Raw genomic sequence first — 26789 nt, 5'->3', positions numbered from 1 at the left:
ATAGCTCAACCAATAAATTTGTGTATTGGGTTCAAACCATCCAATTTTATATCAAAATTGGTTGATTTTGCCTCCCCCCCAAAATCCAGATTCGTTCGTTCAGACATTTATTTATTCATTCATTCATCCATTTATAAAATTATTAATTCTTTTCCATTCATTAGTTCATTCATTCTTTTTTCTCTTCTTTCTTTCTTTTTTCTTTCTTGTCTTTCTTTCTTTCTTTCTTTCATTCTTTCTTTCTTTCTTTCTTTCTTTCTTTCTTTCTTTCTTTCTTTCTTTTTTTTTTTTTTTTTTTTTTTTCTGTTTTTTTTTTTTTTTTCTTTCTTTTTTTCTTTCTTTTTTCTTTCTTTTTTTTTTTTTTCTTTATTTCTTTCTTTCTTTTATGGACGAAATTCGAAATCCAGGCCCGTTCGATCGTTTCCGTCCTTTGTCCCACAAATCAATCTCATTTATTTAAATGCCGGTGCAAAGTTCCCGTTTTGGCCACATTCTGTAGCATTCACTATAGTGTAAATGAGACTATACCCGCGCTTTTGCTCTTCCATAAACTTTTCGATAAAATTAATCTTTTCAAATGTTACAGTTTAAGTTCAAAATGAAAGAAAATTAAATTCGTTGACACAACTATCAAATATATGTAGTAAAAATTTAATTCCTAATGTTAATCATAGCGTTACCAAAGCATGAAATTCGACAAAATAGACTTACAAAATGTTTTGAGCAGAGGGAGTAAGCACACATTCGAGAAGCACCCACAACATCACATGTGGGATCTGGCGCGAATTCCACTTGTCCACTGTACACACAGCACCGGGCATTTAAACGGGAGCAGGTTTCTGACATTGAGTGGTTGAAAAGTTGACTAAATTTCTCTCCAAATTTAGCCATGGATGTTGCTGATCAACGTGTTGGACCTAACCAGGTCAAAGACGATGTCGCAGAGAAATGTCAGAAGTTATTTCAAGACTTTTTGGAAGAGTAAGTGTCAAATTTATACTGTTGTTTTGAATTGAATGGGACATTTAATTTTTAAAGGACAATGCATTTTTATTTTAACTTCAACAAGGTAAGCTTACAGCACTGCAGCACCGATCATGCCGATGACATCCAGTGACAATAGCATACCCTATGCAGAGCGATGCGATGCGATGCGGGTACCCGTTTATTCAGAGGATAATGTCCAGATCCAGATCCAGAGCTAGGACAGGAGCATGGCTAGTCGTACTAAAGTTGTTTTCTTTAAACTTCCGTGGTCGTGCCTGTGCGTATCGCGTACACGAGCGTAAACACAAAAGCAATAAACAATCACGCTGATTGGCTGATCAACAATGCACTTGACAACAAGCCGGCTGACCCATTGGTCTTCGGCGTGGCGCGTAGTAGGCGACCTTGTCACTTCTATGCGATCGCAATTCACCAGCGTGTACCCGGACCACGGAAGTTTAAAGAAAACAACTTTACATGTACTATAATCAAATTATCTATAATCAAAGTATTTCTTGGCCAAACTGGAACACTGTGAACGCTAGTGGCTCCGCGATAAACACACGCGAATATAGCGTGATACAGAAGAAAGTATACACACCCCTTACACTGCGTACACGCTTAGTACACTACATGGATGCAACGCGCATGTTCCAGTTTGGCCAAGAAATACTTAATTTGATTATAGTATATATTGGTGGAAGTCAAAGTGCATGATGAGAAATTCATGAATTCAATCATGCATTTTAATAATATGCAACTTTTAAATTCCTATTACATGATAAGGCCCTTCACAATTAATTCTTAGTTTCCTGTTAATATGGTTGAAAACAAGGGATGAGGCGACTTTTAATTATTAATTATCTATTATTTTCTTTATTTTAAAACAAGTGGTCGCAACCTACATCAACCCGTTTTGACAAAGCAGCTTGCGCCCTCTATTTTATGAATAGCAAAGGGCGCCGACCTAACTTATGAATACAAAAATGAAAGAAATTTTAAAAAATGAACAAATTCGGCCATGAACAGCAAACAATGGGCCAAAACCGTTTTCGAGGGGGTATAAAACCCCTTAACACCATTTTTTCGTCGTCGACCAAAAGGCGCCCCCTCTATCAAAAATGTCTGGATCCGCCCCTGATTTAATTATTTTACAACTATAGGTGACCCCAGAGTGACGTCACAAGCCGTTGACCTCCGTTGACATGGTTGACAACAAATCCGATTCAGAAGTCAAATGTGTAGTTTTCTGTGGTTTGTCCCTTTTCAAATCGGCCAAAATACTACCATTTCTATAACTCGACATGGGCCCTCCAGCCAACATCAAAAATAAAGACTCTCCTCTACATGTTCATGTGTTCAGCTTCACATAAAATACAATTTTCGCCAAGTATTGGGCCATATATAAAGAAAGTTTTGCTACTTTGCAGCATAATAAAGACCTAAATGCAAAACGAGATCCTGTAGGTGGCTCCCCAGGTGGCTTAAAAAACTAAATGCAAAATGAGGTTTTTAAAAAATATTGGTTTCCAGAGTCAAGACGCAGGTATCATATATTATTAAGCCTCATATCACTTATTTATTGTCGAATAAGTGCAAACTAGGTTAGATATGGATGACAAATAAAGTAGATATTTCCACTTGGTGATTTACCATTTTGGCTGGATGGCAAATGAGAAGTATCATCAAATTAAAATGAGTGAAAATGGGACTAAAATTGACAAATGGGGCCAAAAATTTGGCTATGCCCTTGCCTGTAATCTGGATAAATACAACCTCTTACAAGTTTTTTGTTTTTTCTTTCCAACAGGTTTATGGAGAATGGGGAGGTGAAGTATCTGCATGATGTCGGTGATCTTATCCGTCCAGAAAGAAATACTTTGGCAGTCAGTTTTGAAGATATACAGCAATACAATCAACAATTGGCTACAACCATTCAAGAAGAGTACTACAGGTAGATCTTGACCACGGTTGTTTGATGTATAGAATTGGCTTCATTATTAACTAAATGCAAACAATAGATGGTACTATTTAACCTAAATCATATTTCTTAATTTGCAAGGGGTAGGTGATCAATACTGCCTTCAAAACATATGGCATAGGTGAAACAAGCAGCAAAGAAATTTTATAAACATATTTCATCAAAAAAAAAGAGAAATTGTTTGTATTAAAAGCTTGAAAGAGTAATTTTCAGTAACTAAATAGCGCCACCAATTTTGTCATAAATAGATACATTTTTATCCAAAAAGCTTTAAAAATGCTGTAAAAGTGAATAATTTTGTAAAAAAGGGGAAATCTAAAGGTGAACATGACTCAAAAGCATCTGTATACATTAGCATGATATCGCTTTTTGCCGTTTAAGCCTAAAATTTGGTGGTACATGATGTTTTGTTTGAAAAACTAATAAATGATCACATCAAACAGCTGTGAGACATAAAACTGAAAACCAGGTTGGCATATTTTCATGCGAGTATTTTTTTTTTATGCTTTGCCAACTTTGAACAGTTTCATTTGTTTTTAAATTTGTGATTCTAAGTTTTCATGTATGTACATTGAAAATTCTAGTTTTTACAAAATTAATTTTAAAAAAAAAAAAAAATGTTTTTGGGGATTTTGATTTAAAAATTTGCATTTTGGTCAGAATTTGACCTCGCAGATAAATTTATCAAGCCATTCTATACTTTTATACTTTATACCAACAATTTAGCAGTTATGAGGCCCGAAAGTTTCCAGGGTTAAGGCTGCAGATTAGTCAAAATTTTCAACTAAATTGAATGCAAATTGCCAGTTTTCATAACTTTGCCCAAATTTTTTGGCAAATTTCAAAAATTTTGGCTACATTAGGCAAAATTTAGGTATTTTTGCGAGGAAAATGGTAAAAAAAGATATATCATGTTTTTCATTTGTTTTGCAGAGTGTACCCAGCATTGTGCAATGCAGTCAGGAATTTTGCACGTGATCGCAGCCAGATTCCAGACAACAAGGAGTTCTATGTAGCCTTTGAAGATGTACCTACCAGACACAAGTAAGGAATTAGTAATCATTAGGGGTGTGATTTTCGGGTAATTTTGTACCCGGGTACCTGGCACATTTTTCGGGCAGGTAACCAGGTTCTCGGGCAGGTAACCGGGTTCGCGGGCGCCGGCGGGTAACCGGGTACCCGTCCGAAAATCCCTGGCTTAGTAATCATGTATGATTTATATTTTTAACTAATTATTTTTACGATGCATGAGGTTTTACTAATTTGTCAGCTCTTTGCATGAGTTTCATACCTTGGTGTGAGACCGTGAGAAAAGGCCCAAATGTGTGAGACTCGCGTTCAATGCGTGAGAGTTGACAGCCCCACCTCACACACAATCTTGAAGTGCAAGAAGTTAAATTGGGTCAGACGGGAGCATGACCTATCGTTGTTTGCACTTCGTATTGAAACAAGTAAAGCTGACACACAAGAGCAATGGTATTGGTTAAGATGATCCCAAGGGTGTGATGAACATTTATGCCCCATGTGCATGAGTTTACTGGGGGGGATGCTAAAAAAATTGAAATATGTGCTGGCTTTAACTCAAGAGCTGGAAAAATGGAAATACCAATGCAATTATTGGCAACTTTGAAGGTAGCAAAATAGTAGAGCTTATAATAGGGCTGTGGTCGACATGCCTTATGTCGACGTCGGCACGTATGCCGACATGTCGACATCAAAAAAACAAAAACAAATTTTTTTTTTTTTTTTTAGTTTTCAAAAAATATTTTTGGCCAGAAAAGCAAGTTATAGGCCCAAACTGACTTGTTATTCAAGGTTGGAAACCAGAGAAATACTGCTACTAAAAAAAAAAAAAAATGCCAATTTTTTTTTACAAAGTTGGATGAACTTGTACATTTTGATTACCTTTGCTTCTATTGAACAGTCAGACACATTGAATTAGTATGCATTGCTAGCTGTTTAATAGAAACAAAAGTAATTAAAATGTACAACTTTTTTCAAACGTTGTAAAAAAAAAATTGGCATTTTTTTTTTTTTGAGTAGCAGTATTTCTCTGGTTTCAACCTTGAATAATGTTAGTTTAGCCTATAACTTGATTTTCTGGCCAAAATTTTTTTTTTTTTTAGAATTTTTTTGCATGTCGACACACTGTCGCCGTCGGTATACGAATTATATCGACATGTCGACAATAAAAAACGGTGCCGACCACAGCCCTAGCTTATAATCATTTGAAGGTTTTAAATAGTGACTTATTTGATATTTCACAGAGTGAGAGAATTGACGACGGCCAAGATTGGCACCCTTATCCGCATCAGTGGTCAAGTGGTCAGGACACATCCAGTCCATCCCGAGTTGGTCAGTGGCACCTTTGTGTGTTTAGACTGTCAAACAGTAATGAAGGATATAGAGCAACAATTCAAATTCACACAGGTAAGACTGGGCTATTTCAGTTGAATGGGGTAAGCTGAGTGGGTGACTGCATTTGAAATCTACAACCCCCTCTGTGGAAAGGAGACTATTCAACAGGTGTCAAGTCAGAAAGTGCAAAGGGGGCACTATTTAAAGGGAGTGGGCACTTAGCTGACATGCCCAAGCTATATGTCCGAAATATTTCTCCATTTGCAAGCTGAGCATACAGCATGACGGGTTCAATAAAACACAGTGTAAGACTGTTGTCAGTGCCCCCCTCCCTTTCCCTCTCCGCATGCAAATTGGTACAGCAAGTGATATACCTTATCCTAGGCACCGGAGTTTGCGCGGCCGGTTTTTTATAAAGCGCGAAAATGCGTGAAAATTCAAGTCAAAAAGCGCGAAAATGCGTTTTCCAGACAGATTTTTGTGCGTCCATTTGAAATTCACGATACACACGTACCCCGGGTCTACACCTCTTCAAATGTTGATTGTTAAAAAAAAATAAAAGTGCATTTTCGCTGTGATATTCCATCTCCGTTCGCTATGATAATTTTTCTCATTTCTGTATCAGTTTTGGTCCGAAACGTGGTCAAAAACAGGTGCAAAAACATGAGCAAAGTCTGTCAATCTTGAGCAATTTTCGTTCGTACTTTCACTTCCGCATTTCTTTTTTTAAATTAACGTGTTGTTGATGCTACAAAAACTAAAACACGCGCTACCACAAATAATACGAAAAAGGGGTTATCATTTGGATTTTGTCTTTAAAATTGCTTTTATTCATCGTAACAATAATACTAATAAAGGAAACCTAGATTATTTATGAGAAATAAACTTAAAATATTAAAAATTGAATATTGTCAGGTTGTGATAAATAATTAAATAAACATTAACCGCACATTAGCGGCATGTGCTTGGTTGTAAACAAATCAATCGGGACTTCCCCAGGCCAGCGATCGTTCGGAAAGCATGCAAAAAGTGCACAATTTCCTGACGTTGCATTTACAAATATTGCAGAATTTACTTCAATTCTCAGCAGGTGGGTCAAAATTTTGGGGCTTTTATTATCTTAAAAATATAAAAGAATAAAAATTTAAGCCTGTTATGTTGTAAAAAGGTTATTCTCAAAATACACGATGGACCACCAAAATCGCGATGGACCCCGTCGTGATCTTTTGCGCGATCGCGCGAAACTCCGGTGCCTACCTTATCCTTACAATCCTAAAAACAGATTGGGTAATAATTAAATCGCTTCTTGTTTTTGTTTATCTATAGCCTTCTGTATGTCGCAATCCGGCATGTAACAACCGTAACCGATACATGTTAGACACCAACAAATCACGGTTCGTGGATTTCCAGAAGATTAGAATTCAAGAAACACAAGCCGAGCTGCCTAGGGGTAGTATACCTAGAAGGTAAGTCAGTTGTTACTTTAATTTGCCAACAATTAGACGACTCTGCAAAAGTGAAATCACACTACCTGTGTGACCATTCTCCTCTATGGTTGTGAATCATGGGTGTTGTCACAGGACAAGGAGGGCAAACTCGATGTTTATGCTACCTCCTGCTTCAGGATTATGGTAATTAGTATTAAATGGCCAGCATATATGCCATGGCCAACACTGCACCTCTAATCCCATTAAGGTATCATAAACTACTAAGATATGTGGGGTACATATACTTCATCTACTGGAGGGAAAGCCTGCTAGGATCTAAACTCTCTACATGACAAAAGAAGCACCTGCTTTAACTTACAATGTATATTCAACATTAGTATTATATAGGCATTCAAGCAGAATAGATGGCCACACTTGCCAAAGATTGCTGTGCATAGTGAAATCTTGTGGTCTGCAACCAAAGGATGATGTTGATTAAGATGCATGGAATCACTGCTCAGTTTTGATTGAAAATAATTTTGTTCAGGGCAGGAGGAAATCCTGGACAGATGGACACACACTTTACCAGGTTTAATGACAGTGCAGAGCCAATAACAACCCAATTTATACAGAGGAAGTGCCATTTAAATGTTATCATTAGAGCCTCAGATTATTGACTGACCAACCATATGAATAGACCAACCACATGTTTTGTAATCCTTGTCAGTGCCAATGTGATGCGGTCATCACTGTGAACTACCATATATACCAGGAGCTATTTTGGGCTGACAGTAAACCTACTCTTTAATCTTGCAGTTGCACACAGGTTGTGTCTTTCATAAGGGGTATGGCTTTCAACTGGAATAGCCCAATAGGTTACATAAACTGCCCTGGATGCCTAATGAAAGACTAATAATTTGAATGAACTGGGTTTTTTTTTTTTCAGTGTTGAAATAGTCTTACGAGCAGAAGCAGTAGAGCTACCTCAAGCTGGTGACAAATGTGACTTCACAGGAACGTTAATCGTCGTTCCAGATGTTGGCCAACTGTCCATGCCAGGCGCCAGAGCCGAGACTGCCACCAGGATAGCAGGGGTGAGGCCGGTGATCATGAAGGTGTCAGGGGGTTGAAAGCTCTGGGGGTTAGGGATCTCAACTATAGACTGGCTTTCTTGGCTAATAATGTGACAGCATCAAATCCAAGGGTAAGTGGGTAATCCATACCAAATATGGGCGAATCTGCACCAAATATGGGCAAAACTATACCAAATATGAAAAATATCTGTGGGGAAAAAATCCTATAGTTGGGACCTAAAAATTTATCCAAGCACTAGTGATCAAAATCCATTTTGCTTTAGTTCACAATGGACAAACAGGGGTCGAAATAAGCGGTAGCCCGATAGCCATGGCTGTTAAATTTTCTGTCGGGCTATTAATACTTGCTGCTGTGTTTAAGCTCCATCCTCCATGCCTGACAATTAACAAGAGTCCGATGTTGGGCCAAGAAAAAAATGTTTTAAGGGCTATTGAATTTCCGCCAGGGCTATCAGAAAAAATGTCTAGATAGCCCGGATGGCTATCAGGAAATGGTCCCTTATTTCTACCCCTGGACAAAACATTTTAGGAATGATAGACACACAAATTTCTATGTGCCACCAAAATATTGTTGAATTTGGGAATATTTGTGAAAGAAAATGACTTAACATTGCTGGCCCATCACACGTCAACAAAAATGAGTACTCGTTGGGATTTATCAGCAGTGTAGTCTTGAGTCATTTAACATAAAATACATAAGCTGGCATGATGGTTGCAATTAACTACTGGAAAAGAATTTGTCAAATTTTTATGGACACAAAGTTGCAAACATCTCGTTTTGAAACAACTAATTGAAATTTGAGTAGCGTAGAAGTCTTAAATTGCTTCATATCAATCGAAAGTATTTTACAAATTAGGCAAGAAATGTATTCTGCAAAGTTATTTTTTTTTCCCCAGTAGCTGATGAAGAGACATTTTATTTGTGGTTCACATCGATGGTTTATCACAGATTTTATTTTCATGTTTGTTTTTCAGTTTGGTGGTAAAGACATGCGTGGTGAGGAGTTAACAGCAGAAGCCATCAAGAAGCAGATGACAGACCAAGAATGGCAGAAGGTCTATGAGATGAGTCAGGATAAGAATCTCTACCACAATCTTATTACTAGTCTATTTCCAACTATACATGGTGAGTGGCCAGTGACATTGCAAGTTCTGCAAAAGAGATTGTTGTAAAAAATTACATGAATAAAAACAAACAAACATTTGAGTCGGAAAAAGTTACAGCATTTTCTGCAAAAATGTTTTTGCTTTTGTTTGGTTTTGGAAATTTCTGAACTCAAGTCATGAAAAAATTATTGATTATTTGGTGTAGTTTCTGTGATTAGGTCAAAAAAAGTTGTGGATTTTGGAATTGAAATTCTGTGGAAACACTGAACAAACAAGCAGAATGAAACAGGTTTTGGGCATCCGCCCCCCCCCACCCACCGAGGAGTACATTGAAATAACAAGCAGCATTTTCTATAACGGACATGTATAACTTAGCCCAAACGCACACCTACACCCCGTTTGATTTGCATTTCAACCCAAGGCACATAACTGATGCCAACCAGGGACACGCAACACAGCCTTCCCTTGATCTAGCCTAGCGACAGCTGTATTGGAAGACTGTGATTGGTCAGTTTTCAAAAAGTGGCTCTTACTCCATAGGGTATGACCATTGCCTTGTACACTTGTCACAAATATCTTTGCGTACCATAGATATTTTAAGTATAGTCACTCCTGGTTGGTTTGGGCATTCTAATGCTTAAGGATTCTTTCAGTATGTTCAGAGACACTCGAATGTTCAATTTGTAGCAATAGTAACACCACCCGATTCCTATTTGCCGCTGACCCTAGAGGTACACTGCTCTCCAGTTACTTTTTGGCTGCTCTATAATACTAGGCTTAGAGAAAAACGCAATTTTTTGACCAAAAATGCGAGATGGCAACTTCAAAATGCGTGAAAAAGCAAGATTTATGCCCAAAAATTGGCGAAAATCAAAAAAAAAAAAAATTAAAATTGACTATTGAGGGCAGTATTTCATTGACTCTATACCCCAGATGATGGTGGATGCGATATCGCTATTTTAGACGTCGCCATTGGATTAACACATAATCATGAAATCTTCACAAACAATTCTAAATTTGTTGTGTGGTGTCAAAGCAAAATTATCTTACTCTAAAACCGTTGGGGTTCTGCAAAGTACCCCACTGCAAGTATGTTAATTGTCCATTTATAATCGCTAACCGTGTATTGTGAATGGGGCTGTCAGCCCTGTATCTTCGCCAGCCTCGTACGTCCGTGTTGCGTGTCCTATGCCGCCTGTATAGTGATGTGATACCAAAATAAAGCATGAAAATTGCCGACCAGACTGTCATCAAAAATACACAAATTTTGTCCTCATAAATCAGCTTAAAAGATCAATATACTGCAAGGTTTGGGTAGTAAATAAAGAATATTACTTGTGTTGTTGCTTGGATGTGCCAGAAAATGACCGTTTTTGTACATTCAGGCTGGAAAATCAGGTCAAACTTAAGCTTTTTTAGTTGCAATGGTTGTCGAATTCTGCAACCATTGCCACAGAAATAGATTGTCGTGGTAGAAATGAATCTTTTAAAAGCGAGAAAAGCACTAAAAAGCGAGATTGCGTTTTCTCTCTAAGCCTATCTATTACCAGTGCAGTACCAGTGTGTGTAATGTATGTGTGATTCCGATGAGAGTACCTGTCCCACACAGCTACTCATAGAGTGTAGCTGGGCAGCAGTGTACCTGTAGGGGCAGCATCAATAAGAATCCAGTTGTATACTGCCTAGTAGTGTGGACATGATAAGGCCATTGAAAAATAGATTACCTCAGAAAAAAAGAAGCCAATCAGTCTTTATCACTTTTTATGTTGACTTTTTCCTCTCAACAGGCAATGATGAGATCAAGCGAGGCATCCTGCTGATGATGTTTGGAGGAGTGCCTAAGACCACTATGGAAGGCACAACGCTAAGAGGAGACATCAATGTCTGCGTTGTTGGTGATCCTAGTACTGCAAAAAGCCAGTTCCTAAAGTGAGTTTATTTCATTTGAAAATTCAGATGATATGGGTTATGAAAATCATACAAAGGACAACAATAATACCTTACATGAAGTTCACATTCAACCAAGTCTTGATTCCATTGAATATTATAAAATTTATGGCCATTGCATTTTTCCCGATCGTAGAGCTTTCAATCAAATTTAAATTTTGTTATTTTGTACTAAAATGCTTTAAATAATATTAGTAATAACCGTCAGAACAGATTTCTGTCCATTTTGAGCCAAAATAACAAGGTAAACATGGTAAAGTGAAAGAAACTCCACTTGGCTGTTAACCATGAGTTCTAAGACTAAATGTCTAAATATAACATTATGTTGACCTGACAAACAATAAGTTTGGCCAAAACCATTGAGGTGTATAAAGTTTGGACATAATAGAAAAAATATTAAATTTGTGTACATCGTGGAACAGTCAACTACGCTTGTTACTCCGCGACTAATCATGCCAACTACACGCGCATACAACGCCACTCTACGCGTCCATATTAGCGAGGCTATCTGCGTTCAACTGCTTACTACGCACAGCCACGCAAAGAGTGTTCCACGATGTACACAAATTTGATAATTTTTCTATAGTAAACATTACAAATATACCGAAAAAAGTCAGGTTTGAAAATTTAATATTATAAGATCGTACATGTGGCTTTAATAAGCACTTCATATGTCAATCCAAATACTTGGAATGCAAGATTCTGATTAAAAATTTGTGTATATTTTTGTTTAATTATGATTTTGTATGTTTTTCCAGAGCCGTGGAGGAGTTCAGCCCTCGTGCCGTATACACATCCGGTAAAGCCAGTAGTGCTGCCGGTTTGACAGCAGCTGTGGTTAAAGATGAAGAATCGCATGAGTTTGTTATTGAAGCAGGCGCCCTCATGTTGGCAGATAATGTAAGAATAGCGTTTTATGTATAGTAATCTAGTGACATTATAATTATGCAGACCGGGTCTGGAATAGGGGTCCTCAGGAATAGTTTCTCACAGGCCGCAGAGGGCCAAAATCATTTCAAAGATTTGAGGGCCAAATACATGTTGATTTGCTATGCTTGCATATTTCAAGAGCTGTTCAAGGGCTAACCAAAATTTGTCGGTAGACCTGATCTGACCCGTGGGCTGCCTATTGAGAACCTTGGTTTAGAATTTCGTCCCCTAGTACAAAATCAAATAAATTTTCTGGAAACAATTTAATTGATAGTTATTGACAGCAATGGATGTACAGCTTTATAGTGAAAGCCTGAAAAAAAATAGGTTCGTATCTGACAAATTCTATCACTGAAACATGATTATGCTTTACAACTCCACAATTAAGACCCTTTGCTCGGTGTAGAAGACTTCCTTTTTTTCTAATGCACTGATCTAACTGCTGCTATACCTTTTGGAGAAGGTCTGATGAACTTATTTCAAGAGTTACCCTTCACTTACGACAGCAAACCAATTGGCTCTTTGTATGAATGTATGCACTGAATGTTGAAGTTCTAAATCTTATCTCCATGTTTATGTGGTTTTTTTTCAGGGTGTTTGCTGCATTGATGAATTTGACAAGATGGACATCAAAGATCAAGTCGCCATACACGAAGCCATGGAACAGCAGACGATATCTATAACTAAAGCTGGTGTCAAGGTAAGCTTGAACTATAATTAAATTAGCAATTCTTGGCCAAACTGGAACATACGCGTTGCGTCCATGTAGTGTACTAAGCGTGTACGCAGTGTAAGGCGCGTGTATACTTTCTTCTGTACCGCGCTATATTAGGTGTGTATTTATCGCGGAGCCACTAAGCGTTCACAGTGTTCCAGTTTGGCCAAGAATTACTTAATTTGATTATACAATAATCCATTACAAAGGATTGCTCAAATTACCCGAACCCTAATTTTGTGGAAAAGTTTAAATTTTCTTCAAGATCTTTGAGAACGTAATTTAAGATCATTTCTGTAATTTATTTGCCATTAATATTATGAACTTCCCTTCCCAGGGATGTAAATCTTAAGGAAATTTCCTGATATCAGGAAATTTTGCTTGGATCTTCCCCGTACAAAGCATAGGGTATACACATTTTCATGAAATGTTAAAGCAGTTTCAGGAACTTATGTCAGTGCTTGTTTTCATCCCTGACCTCCACACTCTCCAAATTTAGTTGCAGAGATGTTGTCCACTATTGACTTTTTGCACGGTTGTTTCAAAACAAGGTTCTACTTGGTGTTTGCAGGGAGAACCTCGTATGGGGATCAAGATGGTGGATCCTTGCAAAGAGTCGGTTGATAAAGAAACTGGCAAACATCAAGGAATGTTTAGAATGAACCGCAAGTTGTGTTGAAATTTTGATCAAGTTAAAATACAAATGAATGAAGCACCCTAAGAGAATTTTGAGAGCTGGGATTCTTTGCTTGGCACTTATCTGGTGTACAACAAGATTATTACTCTACTCATGTCACAATGTTCCCTACAAATTCTGTTGTGTGCTTGCATGCTTGTATAATGCGCTGTCCCAAAGATGTATGATTATGTTCAAATAATTATACTGGCAACTTTTCTCTATATCCTAATGGCTAAAATACACAATGCAATTTCCCAAGAGAAATCCAGTTGCAGAGCGCCTTGCAACAGGATTGCACCGTGTATCTTGGATTTGCAGGGTGAAATTGATACCCTGTGCAGGAATACTCGGGTTGTATGATGTAATTTTGGCCCAGTGAAAATTCTATTCACAAATTTGCAATAATCATTATGATGTCTTACAATTAGTCAATTTGAGGAATTACTGAGCCAAAATTGGGCCAATTTTGGGAGAAATGCTTCATTTGGCCCACCCAATTTCCAGAGAGAGTAAATACTGACCCTGAGCATGGTGAAAAAAAGTAGAGACGTGCTCTACTTTTGGAGGTCACACCATGCAATCTTATGTTATGTATTGTGATGTGAATGGAGATTACAGGGGAATGTGTTGTTTAGGCACAAAACTCACCCACTAATTAATGGGCCTTGCAAATGAAATTGCCTTGTGTATTTTGACCATAACAGTTAACAACATCATCCTAAAATTCTATCAAATTTATCGTCTTTTGTAATAATTTTATTTACAGGCTACCCTGAATGCCCGTACATCAATCCTTGCAGCGGCAAACCCAGTCGGCGGGAGGTACGACAAGACGAAACCACTCAAGCAGAACATCCAGCTGTCAGCCCCAATTATGTCTCGTTTTGATCTTTTCTTTGTCTTAGTGGATGAGTGCAATGAGGTAGGTGATGTCATATGCAGACAAACACATGCAGGCCTTTTCTTTTTGAGGCGAGTGAGAGTGATCACTCGTCATCACTCGCCTAATATGAAGCTGAGGAGAGCTTTTATCACTCGCCTACATTTGGTGTAATACTAATACAAGTGATTAAAATCACTCACCTACAGCTCACCTGACAAGTTTTGAGGAGAGTGATTTGTCACTCGCCAGCAATTTTCAAAAGACAAGGCCTGCACATGGTTACAGGTCTATAATACAAAGGGTCATTAGTCCGAAAACCCAATAACTATAAACACTAACCCTAAACCTCGCCCCGACTCCTCTAATTATAACCCTAACCCAAAACATAACCATAACTCTAATCCTGACACTTAACCTAACACTAACCCTATTGCTAACCGTAACCTTTAATATCCGGAACCCTGATCCTAAGATCAAATGCCCTAACATTAACCCTTTTAGGGCTTGTGACCTTTCGGAGGCTAGTTGGGAGTAATGCCATGTTGGATTTGCAGTGGTAGATTCTAATTCTGCAGGGCGTGACTGTACATGCGCGTAGAAGGGCGATTTGTCCGCACACTGGTGACGCAACTGTGGAAATGCACCGATTTGAATCTGCTACTGCAAAATCCAACATCACACAGCACACCGCTACCTGTCTGTGTCGGCAATATGTATACTGTCAAAACAAGTAACAGACGTATGCTGTCAAAACAAGTAACAGACGTTTAATCTTTAAACAAAACAGATGTTTAATGAACATACCAAGGAATAAAATGACGGATTTTGTGTGTAGCCCGAGTACATAAACAATAGTTGTTAGCATAATATACATGCTGGAGGACTCTCTCCCAGTGTTTCAAAAGTGGAAAAATATTTTTTTAAATGTATGTGAAATTTGTAAGTTTGTAACTCTAAACATTTTTTTTTGCAGGTTACTGACTACGCCATTGCCCGTCGTATCGTAGATCTCCATGCTAGGAATAAGGAATCCGTGGAGAGGACCTATTCAGTTGATGATATGCAGAGGTATCTCATGTTTGCCAGGCAATTCAAACCTAAGGTAAATTACTTCACCAGGGTTGTATCTGGACATTAAAAGCTGTGTGACCAGATTGACAGCTGCAAAAATAAAAAATTGTGATCCGTCGAGCCCGTCTTTCACAGAATGCAAGGACAAACAATTTATCATATTGACCTTGTGTAAAGCAGTGCATTCTTTCTTGTAGCAGACAGGTTTCAGGAATTCAAATTTAATTCTCACAAATTGAGCCCCTTGAGTGGCTTAAAGCCTGTCTTCCCATGATGCTAGACATAGCAAAGTGTGAGTGGGGAAATGTGGGATGTAACTAAAATCCACTTTCAGTTAAAACATTAAAAAGGTTCAAAGGCTGAGCTTGACCTTGTATGAGAATATTAAAATATGTAAGTCAGAGCACACACACCACTTGCATGAGAAATGTGTTGGAGTCTTTTTTATTTAGATTCATACAACTCAAACAATTTTATTTCCACAACAGGAATTTTATGTTATAAGAAGTTCAATTTACAGAAACAGTGCTATTTGGTGTAGAGAAAACTCACAGAGAGCTTGAAGAACAACGGGCCCTTTACCTGAAACACAATTTAACAGCAAACTTAGAAGTTATACAATTTTACAATTTGATAAATTAATAAGAAAAACTAAAAAAATCAGTTACCAACCTCAGCCTACCAAATGAAATCAATAATTTACTCAGGTTCTTCTAATGTGCTCTTAATGATTTGTTTCTGCAGATCACCAAGGAATCCCAGGATTTCATGGTTGAGGAATACCGTCATCTGCGACAGCGTGATACATCCGGTGGCACGACATCATCCTGGAGGATCACAGTACGTCAATTGGAGAGTATGATTCGCCTGTCTGAGAGCATGGCTAGACTGCATTGCCAAGATGAGGTGAGGATGGAATGGGGGTAAACCAAGGTGTTGTCTGGGACTAAATCTAGGGTGGTTCTTGAACCACAAAGCTTGGACCCTGTTTCATAGAAGCGTAGAGTTTTGAAGAGTGAGAATAAATGGAAGTCTGTATAATTTTCTTTTTTAATTAAAAAAAATTAGCCCATCCAGCAAGCCCTTGTAGACTGGTACAGGGTCCAGCAAAAATAACATATTTAGTTTCATATGTGTTATCAAAAAAATAATTTCATAGACATTTTTCCTGTATGTGGGTCCAAATTTTTTATATTGATGGGTCCACTTCATAATATTAGCGGCACCTCCCTACTTAAATCAAACTTGAGTCCCCCCCCCCCCACACACACACTGGGCATGATACTGCAAGAAACTCAAGGCTACTGATAAATAAATAAAAATAAATGTTGGTATTTACACAGCGCCTTTCACATGTAAACATGTACCAAAGCGCTTTACATTTATTCCGCCGTCGTTAGAATATGTCAGCTGCAATACAATGCCCAAGGCATGCTCATACCTTTGGGCGGCGCTCAATGGACAGTATTCATAATAGCTCCCCATTTCACACCTGGGTGGAGAGGAGTAATCGAGATAAAGTGCCTTACTCAAGGGCACAACACGATGGCGTCGCCGGGGCTCGAACCCGCAACCTTCCGATTATGAGTCGTAGCCCGTTCCGCTCGGCCACCGTGCTTCCTTTGCTGATATCATTGTTGTTTTTCTGTTACGGTTCCCAAAACAATGTTGAACTTTGTTGTCACAGCAAATAAGATGGACAGTGTGTTATCTTGCATTATTATTCTGTTTTCATAGATACAATAGTTTTAATTAATTTAACATGGTTGTTGAATTCTGTTCCAGGTCCAACCCAAGCATGTCAAAGAAGCCTTCCGATTGCTCAACAAATCCATCATCAGGGTGGAGCAGCCCGTCATCAACTTTGACGAAGAAGACGACGAGCCAATCTCAATGGAGGACGAGGACAAGTCCCAAGAGAAGATGGAGACGGACACACCGGCAGAAGACAAGGAGAAAGATACGCAGGAAGAGGCTGCCGTACCAAAGAAGAAAGCTGGCATGCATATGTCATTTGAAGATTATAGGCAGACATCTAATCTGTTGGTGTTGTATATGAGGCAAGAGGAAGAAAAAGAAGGTGGGTTTTAAAAAAAATGAAATATGTATTTGTGTGTAGATGTTATTTGTTCCATTCAGTGTATGCAGTTCGAAAATGTGAAATGTGCACTTTGAGATGTCTAATCTATATATGGGGCAAGAGGAAGAAAAAGAAGGCGACTTAAAATGGACACTTTGAGGTATCAAGGATAAGGATGCAGTTGGGAGCAAAATGTGCATTTTAGCACTTATCTGCAAGTTTCGTAGTTGTTAAAGGGACATCTCGTGATCCACTGCCTCATCCCATGCACTTTTCTCAAAAAAAAGTAGAGATTGTTATATCACTGGAAACCTCTGGCTACATAATGTTTATGTACAAAAAATTTCTAGCAGATTAATTCTTTCAACAAAAATATTGCCAAATTTGAATTTGGTTGTGGTATACCAGAACAAAATTACAACTGAGTGGCCTATGGAGCAGTGTAATATACATAACTCGCAAATGCAAAATCAGAAAGAAATTAAATTTTGGGAATAAGTGTTTTTTGTGGATATGTACTGACAAATGTCATAGAAAGTGGATGTTAGGCTCACAAAATACTCCTTTAAATATTTCATGGATTGATGGCGCCACATTGGTCAGCGGCAGTCTGTACAGTGCAGGGGCTTGTGGGTTTGGTATAGTGCACTATAAAACACCAAGGGCAACTCTAGTATTGTCTGAATTATAGGCCTGTAAATCTTACAAATCTGGAAAATGATGGGTCAAACTACCTCGATTATCTTGTGATTTTAAACATTCAAACATTCCTTGAACCATTTTGTTTTTTCAGAGGAAGGTTTTGAAGGTGTTCGGAAGAGTGCTCTCATCAACTGGTACCTCAAAGAAATGGAGAGTGAAATCGAGAGTGAAGCAGAGCTGCTGGAACTGAAGACCAAAGTAGAGAAGATTATCGAGAGACTTATATTGAAGGTAAGAAGAACAGTACTCTGGGGGTTACTCAAATATATGGAAGTAGTACACATCTGCGTTCATAAAAAGGGCTGGATTTCATCGTACTGTGGTGTTCAACATTTTTTTTTGCCAATTGGGGGTCCATTTTTGGACGTAGCCAGTGTCTGAAATAAGGAAAATATGGGAGGTTGTCCCGAGGACAGATAACGCATGAATTCTGCTTGTCCTCAAAACATTTTGGTTGTCCCCCAAATATATGTCACACGATATGTCATGTTTTTGAGTGCAAAGAATGCAAATAGTGGTTGTCCAGGGGATAAGTACATAGCTCAATATGGTTGTCCCTTGTGATTTTTTGGACAAGAAGATAAGTGCTTATTTCAAACACTGGACGTAGCAACAAAGTGATTCTTTCACTATTTAGAGGGAAAGCGTTATAGCCATTTAGGGTCAGAAATGGTAACAGTTATGCCATATAGGGTAGTAAATTGACAACCATGGGTAGTACATAACATCTGAAACACCCCAATTTCAAAACCTCGATTTACCCTATAAATTCAACAACAAAAAACTACTTTAAAATTAATTATAACGTTCATGTCAGTTACGCCCTTTGTCATGGGTAGGGTAGCCAGAATCGAAAGTCATCGGATTGGGAGGGGGCATAGCCTGATTTGAATGGGTACTGGCCATCGTACAGAATTTTCTCAAGATAAGATAAGGAATTGTCCTTTGGCCACGAATCTGATGGAAAAAGGATTTCTGTGACATTTTGTCAGCAATCTGTATGTGTATATTTAATTTTTGGGAGAACTTATTGCTAGGGTGTGGGTTATGAACTGCATGTTTAAGCTGTTTGAAAGGACAAAATTTTAATTGTCAGGGGGAAAAATCAAATTCAGCCACACTGTCCTAGGAAAAAATACCAAATAATAGAGCAAAAAATTGTGCGTCATCAGCAAGAAAAACGTGCGGTATTGGGCAAAAGTTGCGGAAGCAATTTATTGATATTAAGAAATTGACTTTAAAGAGCTGTCTTGATGGCCTGGCCGACAAGTACCATGGCAATAGTATTTTGCTGCCAACTTGTACATGTAACACCTATCCCATCATACAATAGGATATTTCACTTCTTAAGAAAAACAGGACTTTGTCTCTCACTTCATTAATTAATATTTTCATCTCTCATTGTTCTCACCAGGACCACATCATCATTGAATTATCCCAGACAGGCTTGAAGAAAGCGCAAGAAGGATGAAGAGGCGAAGAGGTGACCACTGAAGAGGACACTTTACTGGTTGTTCACCCCAATTACACTGTAGAAGTTTGAACTGGATAATTAATTTATTGGACTTGAAAAACTTTATTAGGATACACAAATTTCTCAATGTTGTTCCCAGGATTTTACAATGTTTGGTAAAAAGGATGTTGTCCAGCCTTTTCTATCTTTGAACATAGATTTAAAGAGTGGATTTGTAAAAAAGGGAAAGTGGTTTTGAGAATAATATTCTTAAAATTGGCTTTTTTTTTCTGAAAGGAATAGCCTCATTTCCAGTGGCATAGGTCATTGACCTCCATCCAACAAACATCTTAAAATTTGACCTCAAGTTGTGAAGTATCAATTCTTTGTACCCAACACACTCAAAGATCATTTTATGAATGTACAAGCAGGGTTGTGACTACACCAGTCGGCACCGGATAGCAGTATCCGGCACTAGCACTTTCGACCGGAACCGGCACAAAAATATCAATATAAATATCAAAAATCTAGGCCAAAATCTGCTATTTGTAACATCCACATGGATATAAAACTGCGACATACACGCCACCGTAACATTCACTCGGTCGGTCACAGCAGCCATTGTTGTATATTGTTGTATATCGCAGTTAACTCAATAGATGTCGAACTAATGTGTGTCAGATGGGTCTGGTCTTGTAAGTAAATTACTGGGTACTAAATTTTGGCTGGTCACAACTTTATGTACTTCATGACAGATGAGCGTCTTTGAGCTCGTAGTGAATGTGGAGTGAAGGAATACAGGGACTGTCTTTTGGAATTTGCAGGAGAGCATTAAATAGCTCTTCTGGAGCCTTCAAGGAGAGCTGTTTAGAGCATTTACAATAGAATATAATGAGAGAATGGTGAACTAAAAACCACTCTCCTTTATCAGATTTTAAGGAGAGCAGTAGAGAGTGATTGCTCTCTATCCTCAAAAGGCAGTCCCTGGGAATAATGTATATGCTGTCATTTCGAGAGGGTTTTATTGTTTGCGCATTTTGCAAATGGACACGGAAACGTAAAAATAACAAGATGCGAAATTGCATTTAGGGACCGTTCACAAACACTTGTAAGGGGGGGCCTGATGCAAAAAATTTAATCACGAAAATTTTTCCCCCCCCCCCCCCCCCATTTTTGACATGAAAATTATGGGTCAACCCCATAGAAAAGCATAAAAACTTTTTCCAGGAAAATTTGTTGTCATTTTTGTAGGGCCCCCCTTAGAAGGGTCAAAAAAATTTCAGTCCCCCCTTTTTGCATCAGGCCCCCCTAACAAGTGTTTGTGAACGGTCCCTTATGTAATACAAGTTATATTAAACTTTATGTATATTATGCGAAATAAACTTGGAACATTTCTCACAGCATGAAAAATTCTACACACAAAGATTATAGCTTATACATTACTGTAGCATAAACTTAAATATAAATATTTGAGTCCAATTGGTTGTTTGAAAATTTCATGTTTACATGAAACAGAAGTTTGCATAATTGTATATTTTATGACTAAATTGATAATTTAGCATATAATGCATAGATTTATTTTGATACTTTTTCAGAGTCGTTTTCATGTCTTGACCACAAGTATCCATATATTGAGATATTCCAGTTGAAATCCATAAGACCTTAATCTCTTACACAGGGAGTGTGAATTTCAAATGGAGTCGCCATTCAGGTAACTATATTTGAAATTCACACTCCCTGTCTTTCATATGGGGTATATGGATTTCAACTGGAATATAGCCTAATACAATGGTAGTGTGAAAACAAGTCTTATTTAACTGATAAAAATACAACCAAAAACAGAAACTGAAAGACATTTGTGATGCGATCAAGGAAAATCAGTCGGAACTCACAAATATTGATTTCGAGATATAGCCAAACAAAGGATATATTTCCTTTTGTTTCCTGTTGTTTTGGTAACTCTTTAATTGTTCATATCTTTGGAACTGGTTGTTCAATTACAATAGGGTTTTCTGCAAAATGCAGCTTTGTAAACGCTTTTTACTATCCTATAAGAAACTGAAAATTTAAACGTTCCAAGTTCCAAATGATTTTGCTTGATCGCATCACATTTAATGAATCAAAAGGCTTTTTAAACAGAGTACAGGAAATCTTGGCTGATTTCAGTTTGCTTTATTCGGCTGATGAATGCAGCCGAAAAACAGAAACTGAAAGAAATGTGAGAAATCTTGTTAAATGAAGTACAGGAAATCTTATAAAAGCCTGTTCAAACTAGTTCAGGAAATCTGAGCTAATATCAGTGTGCATATGTGTGGTAGGTTAGTTATGCCTAGCATAAGTTCCCAACCTGGCATAAAGTCCAATTCAGACTCCACATCATGCAATGCTACAATGTTTTTTGACACAGCAGCATCGCCCGATGAAATTTAAATGTACTACTGCAACAATATATAGTGGCCGCGATGTGGAGTCTGCATCGGGCATTAAGGTCATTCTTCTTACCTTGATTTTTCAGCAGCTAATCATAAGCGTGCACGGCCGCGATATTTTAGTGAGCGATAAAGTGGCAAAAAATTAATTGCGAGCTCATAAAAACCTAGCTCAAATTTCACTTGGAGTCTGAATCGGACTTCAGTTGGCATAAATTTGCTTTGGGGAGATTTTTTTACAGACCCCAAAGAAAAACAAGTTTCATTTACTATATATTATATAGTACATTTATACATGTTGTCATAGTACATTTATACATGTTGACATTGTTGTGGTGTTACTTCCTCTGTGTGAATTTACAGGATATCCATGACTTGGGAAAAACAACTTTTGTTAAATATTTGTACACCAGGGTGTGAAATAATAAAATTATGTACAGAATTTGTATAAAGGAACTGACATTGTGTGAAAAGGTTGTTGTCTTGCCACGTGTTTATCCCAAGGAGGTAAAGTAAATTGCTTAATTATGACAAAATTTTCAGGGGGGGGACTTATTTCTTTTGATGTGGTGCGGGTCACATGGTTTTCTTTAACGCACAAATAGTACATATCGAGGGTTGAGTCTGAAAGCCTCATTTCACAATCGCCTACTCCCACAAAATGAGCATAAAAGTCACCAGGGCACTATAAACATGACAAAATTCAATAGAAAACATAGGAAATATTGATTTTTGAAGATCAAAGCAAGGAGCTTTTTGTGAGCGCTGGTCACATAGTGAGTTACGGCTTTCTGGTTCTGAACCCTCGATATATACACACTTCCTTCAAGTGCATTGCGTACAAAATCTTATGTACGTGTTCAATACAAAAATACCTGATATTTTGATCCGATGAGTTTCTACATCTGCCTCCATGTGTTGGCATCATTTGAAAAAAACCAAAAAAAATTTGTGGTAAGACGCTACTTAAAGCCATAATGTACGATATTATAATCTGAAATTGGTTAATTTTTTCAAACCTGTCTTTTGCATACTTGCACCGAAATGGAATCGGCCAAATTTGTTGTCTTTGTAGGTCAACAGAGCAGAGTTGGACATATTATCATAATTTAAAAATTTTTGATAATATGCCCTCCCATAGAACTGCATGTTAAATGGCCAAAATAACCAGTGGGGTTTCTTTCACTTTACCTTGTTATGTCAACTTAAAATGGACAGCAACCCTTCCTGGCATTTATTACTAATATTATTTCAGCATTTTGAATAAAGAATAACAAAATTAAAATTTAATGGAAATCGTACATTAAGGCTTTAAAAAGTGGCAACAAAAATGTTTGAATGCATTGACATTTGTTCCAAGTTAGGATAATTTCAAAATTGCTGGAGCTATTTAACAAAAAAAATTTAATAGAATCCTTTTGGTTATATAATGTTCAGATATGCCAAGATTCATTTTCAATTTTTCAAAATATAAATAGTTTTTTTAAATAGACATATTATTTTGGGCAAGAGTGCTATTCGCTGTCATAGTGCACGTTAGAATATGACCGTTGCTACGGCAACTGGATCGTGCTTTCTTTGTGATGAACCATTGTTCTACATGTAAATGATCATAACACAAAGCCTATGGCATATCAAAATTCGGAACAGGTGTATGAGAGCTTATGAGCCCAGGCTTGGGAGCAGTAACCAATGGTTACTAACATGCACTACGACAGCGAATTGAAATCTGCGATCAGTGAGGAAATACCTGGGTCCTGCTGGGACCAGACTCAAACAAACAAATTTAATAGTCATCTTGTTGCTTTTCATGAACATAGTAATCAGCTTTGTCTTTGCCCGAGTCAACGGAAGTTGCCACAGTGATAAAACATGGCTGCTTGGATTCAAAGGTTTTATCTTGCAAATTTTCAGTCATGCACGCCTTCATCTTGTTGCTTTTCAAGAACATAGTAATCGGCTTTTGTTGAGTCAGTTGAAGTTGCCGGCATAATGAAACATGGCTGCTTAGATTCAGAGCTCTCATTAGGCTCTGTATAGTCATGCATGCCTACTTTCATCACCACTGACGGCTGTTGCGGAGGACTTCCAACTTCTGGAGGGATTTCATGTGGAGACAGATTTTCAAGAGGTCTAATCATACTGGAATAATCCTCGTTCATGTTTCCCACTGACAGCTGTGTATATTGCAACAGACTTTCTACCCCGCTTCCTGCATCTGGGGAGATTTCATTTGGAGACACATTTTCACTGCTTCCTATTTGTGGTGGAATTTCATATGGTGACACATGTTTAAGAGGTCCGATACTGGAATACTCGTTCATATCTCCTGAAAGCGGTGCATATTGCAAAGGACTTCCTACCCTGATTCCTACTTCTGGGGAGATTTTATTTAGAGATGCATTTTCAAGGGGTCTCCTAAGACTGGAATACTCGTTCATATCCATATCTCCCATTGAAGGCTGTGTATATTGCAACAGACTTCCTATCCCGCTTCCTACGTCTGGAGAGATTCCATGTGGAGACACATTTTCCCCGCTTCCTACTTCTGGAGGAATTTCATATGGAGACACATTTTTAAGAGGTCCAATACTGGTAGACTCCTCGTACATATCTCCCACTGAAGGCTGTGTATATTGCAAAGTACTTCCTACCCCACTTCCTATCTCTGGAGGGATTTCATATGGAGACACATTTTCACTGTTTCCTACTTCTGGAGGGATTATTTCATATGGAGACACATTTTCCACTGAAGGCTGTGAAGGACTTCCTACTTCTGGAGGGATTTCATATGGAGACACATTTTGAAGAGGTCCGATACTGGAAGACTCATTCATATCTCCTACTGAAGGGTGTGTATATTGCAAAGGACTGCCTACCCCGCTTCCTACTGCAGGGATTTCATATGGAGATGCATATTCAAGTGGTCTTACACTAGAATATCCCTCGTTTGTGTTTTCTACATTTGTGTATCTATTTGGGAGGAGCTGATGTGGATTTCCATTTTCGGGAGATTCACTGTCTCCTTGTAACCTATAAAGGTATAAAAATAATAGTAAATATTATGGGGTTTGTTATTTAGAATGTGTACAAGGTAACACTATGATCATTATGAGGGAATGAAAGCCCGATACGGTCATTAAGTAATTTGTTGATCGAAGAGTCAAGGAAATCTGCCCACAATTCCTGGTAGTCTCCTCTTTTATGTTCCAAACCGAGTGATATTTAAGTTATGAGTGATCATGGTAATATTGAACATTTTCATTGAACTGATAATAACATCACTGCTCTTCTACATCTTGACTCATTAGCTCAGTTGGTAGAATATAGGTCCGGTGATGCAAAGGTCCCAGGTTTATAGATGGTCAATGATTTTTTCACTGGCTGTCATTTATGTAGGCCTATGTGGAGACTTGTGCCAAAACCTTTCCATGATACTCAAGTTATACAAAAGACAACACATACCCATTTGAATCACGACGTCCCCTCTTCATCTTGTAATAAACCAGAACCAGAATACATACACCTCCCATCGTGCCTATTGCAGCAATTCCTACCCATAACAAAGTTGTCATGATGCCGCTGAAAGATAATATACATTTTTATTCACATTTTTGTGCAATAACTTTTTTTGTGCAACAATAACTTTTTAATCACATTTATGTGCAGTAATTTTGAAATTTGAATGAGGGGAAATGGAGGGAAGATGAATAGATGAAAATGGTGATAATTATGATGAGGATACAGGCCTACTATGACACGTTACCAATATTTCCTTATGGATTGGCCCGGTGTCGGTTTTGGAACAATGGCTGGGATATGGATATGGGCATAAGTTGGTGCAGCCAATTGGAGAAAAGCAAGCATTTACCGCAAATACATAATGCATATCTTTCAGGGCGCATCAACTAATGTTCTAACACGTACTACTTTCTTTCTTTCCTGAAGTTCAAAATTACCCCCCCCTCGAAAAAATCCGGGTGCCGCCACCATGGCCGCTGGTTAGGAGAAAGGAACATATGCATTACATGAGACCTTTTGTTAATGTTCCAACATAGGAAGTACTTTCTTTCTTTATTTTTCTTTCCTTCATTATTTCCCTCATTATATTCTATTAGTAATAGTCCCTACGTACGTATTTCCATACACTTCCTTTTATAGCCACCTCACCTGTGTGTTTCATTGAGTTCATTTGGTGTAGACAATGTCAGTGTCAAAGATGTCACGGCAGAAGTTGTAGGTACGGTGGCTTTTGATGTTACAATAGTTTCTGTCGTCATTGGTACCAATTTACATGACTTGCCGATCCTCTCTTTAAGTGTAGACCCGCCTGCCCGACGGATCATTACAATCAAGTGAGTATCATTCTTGCAGCAGGAGGTTTTGGCATATTTAAATGATGTCTTTCTGTCAGCTTTCCAGTGGTTTTTGATATCAGTATCCAACCTGGTCAACTCATCTTCGGTACAATCTAATATAAAAACAATTATCATCATAGTAAGAGATTAAATTCAATTTAGCCAACCAGAATTTTTCCAACATCTATTCTCATCTTCCCTGCTGCGCTTGGAGCAACTCATCAACCAACGTTACCACTGGCCTTCAGAGAACGTACCACTGACCTTCAGCTGGGTTGTGATGTTGAGGGTAGACTAGGTATTGTTGATCGAAGCAACCAAAAAATCATTATCTAAATTATCTAATGAATAACACTTTGATGTTTTGCAAAAGTTCATTCTACAAATCATACACTTTGAAAACTTGCTTGATTTATGTGCTGTGAACTACCAAATCGCAACAGATTAAAATAGTTGCTAACCTTAAACAGCTTAATTTCCGATGACGTCATCTTGTATATTATCATAGAATACCCTCCGCATCATAACCCTAAACCCCACTGAACATTAACTATAACCAGTGGCGTAGGGGCAGGAGTTCCAAAATTC

General features: G+C 38.0%; 1 protein-coding gene across 1 annotated transcript; it reads left to right on the top strand.

Moving 5' to 3' along the window:
* The first annotated feature begins 783 nt into the window (after positions 1–783).
* LOC140142115 (DNA replication licensing factor MCM6-like) lies at positions 784–22299 on the top strand. The gene is given in 17 exon segments (XM_072164076.1): positions 784–981; positions 2798–2941; positions 3902–4012; positions 5236–5398; positions 6653–6792; positions 7700–7845; positions 7848–7957; positions 8823–8973; positions 10742–10883; positions 11660–11801; positions 12424–12531; positions 13992–14147; positions 15082–15210; positions 15924–16085; positions 16965–17259; positions 18053–18192; positions 19376–22299. Coding segments are annotated over 17 exon segments (2388 nt in total). The 5' UTR covers positions 784–889; the 3' UTR covers positions 19433–22299.
* Positions 22300–26789: the final 4490 nt, after the last annotated feature.

Source organism: Amphiura filiformis, chromosome 20, assembly GCF_039555335.1.
Source record: "Amphiura filiformis chromosome 20, Afil_fr2py, whole genome shotgun sequence".
Classification (NCBI taxonomy): domain Eukaryota; kingdom Metazoa; phylum Echinodermata; class Ophiuroidea; order Amphilepidida; family Amphiuridae; genus Amphiura; species Amphiura filiformis.
The sequence above is the reverse complement of the archived record's forward strand: the minus strand, read 5'-3'. Positions and strand labels throughout refer to the sequence as shown.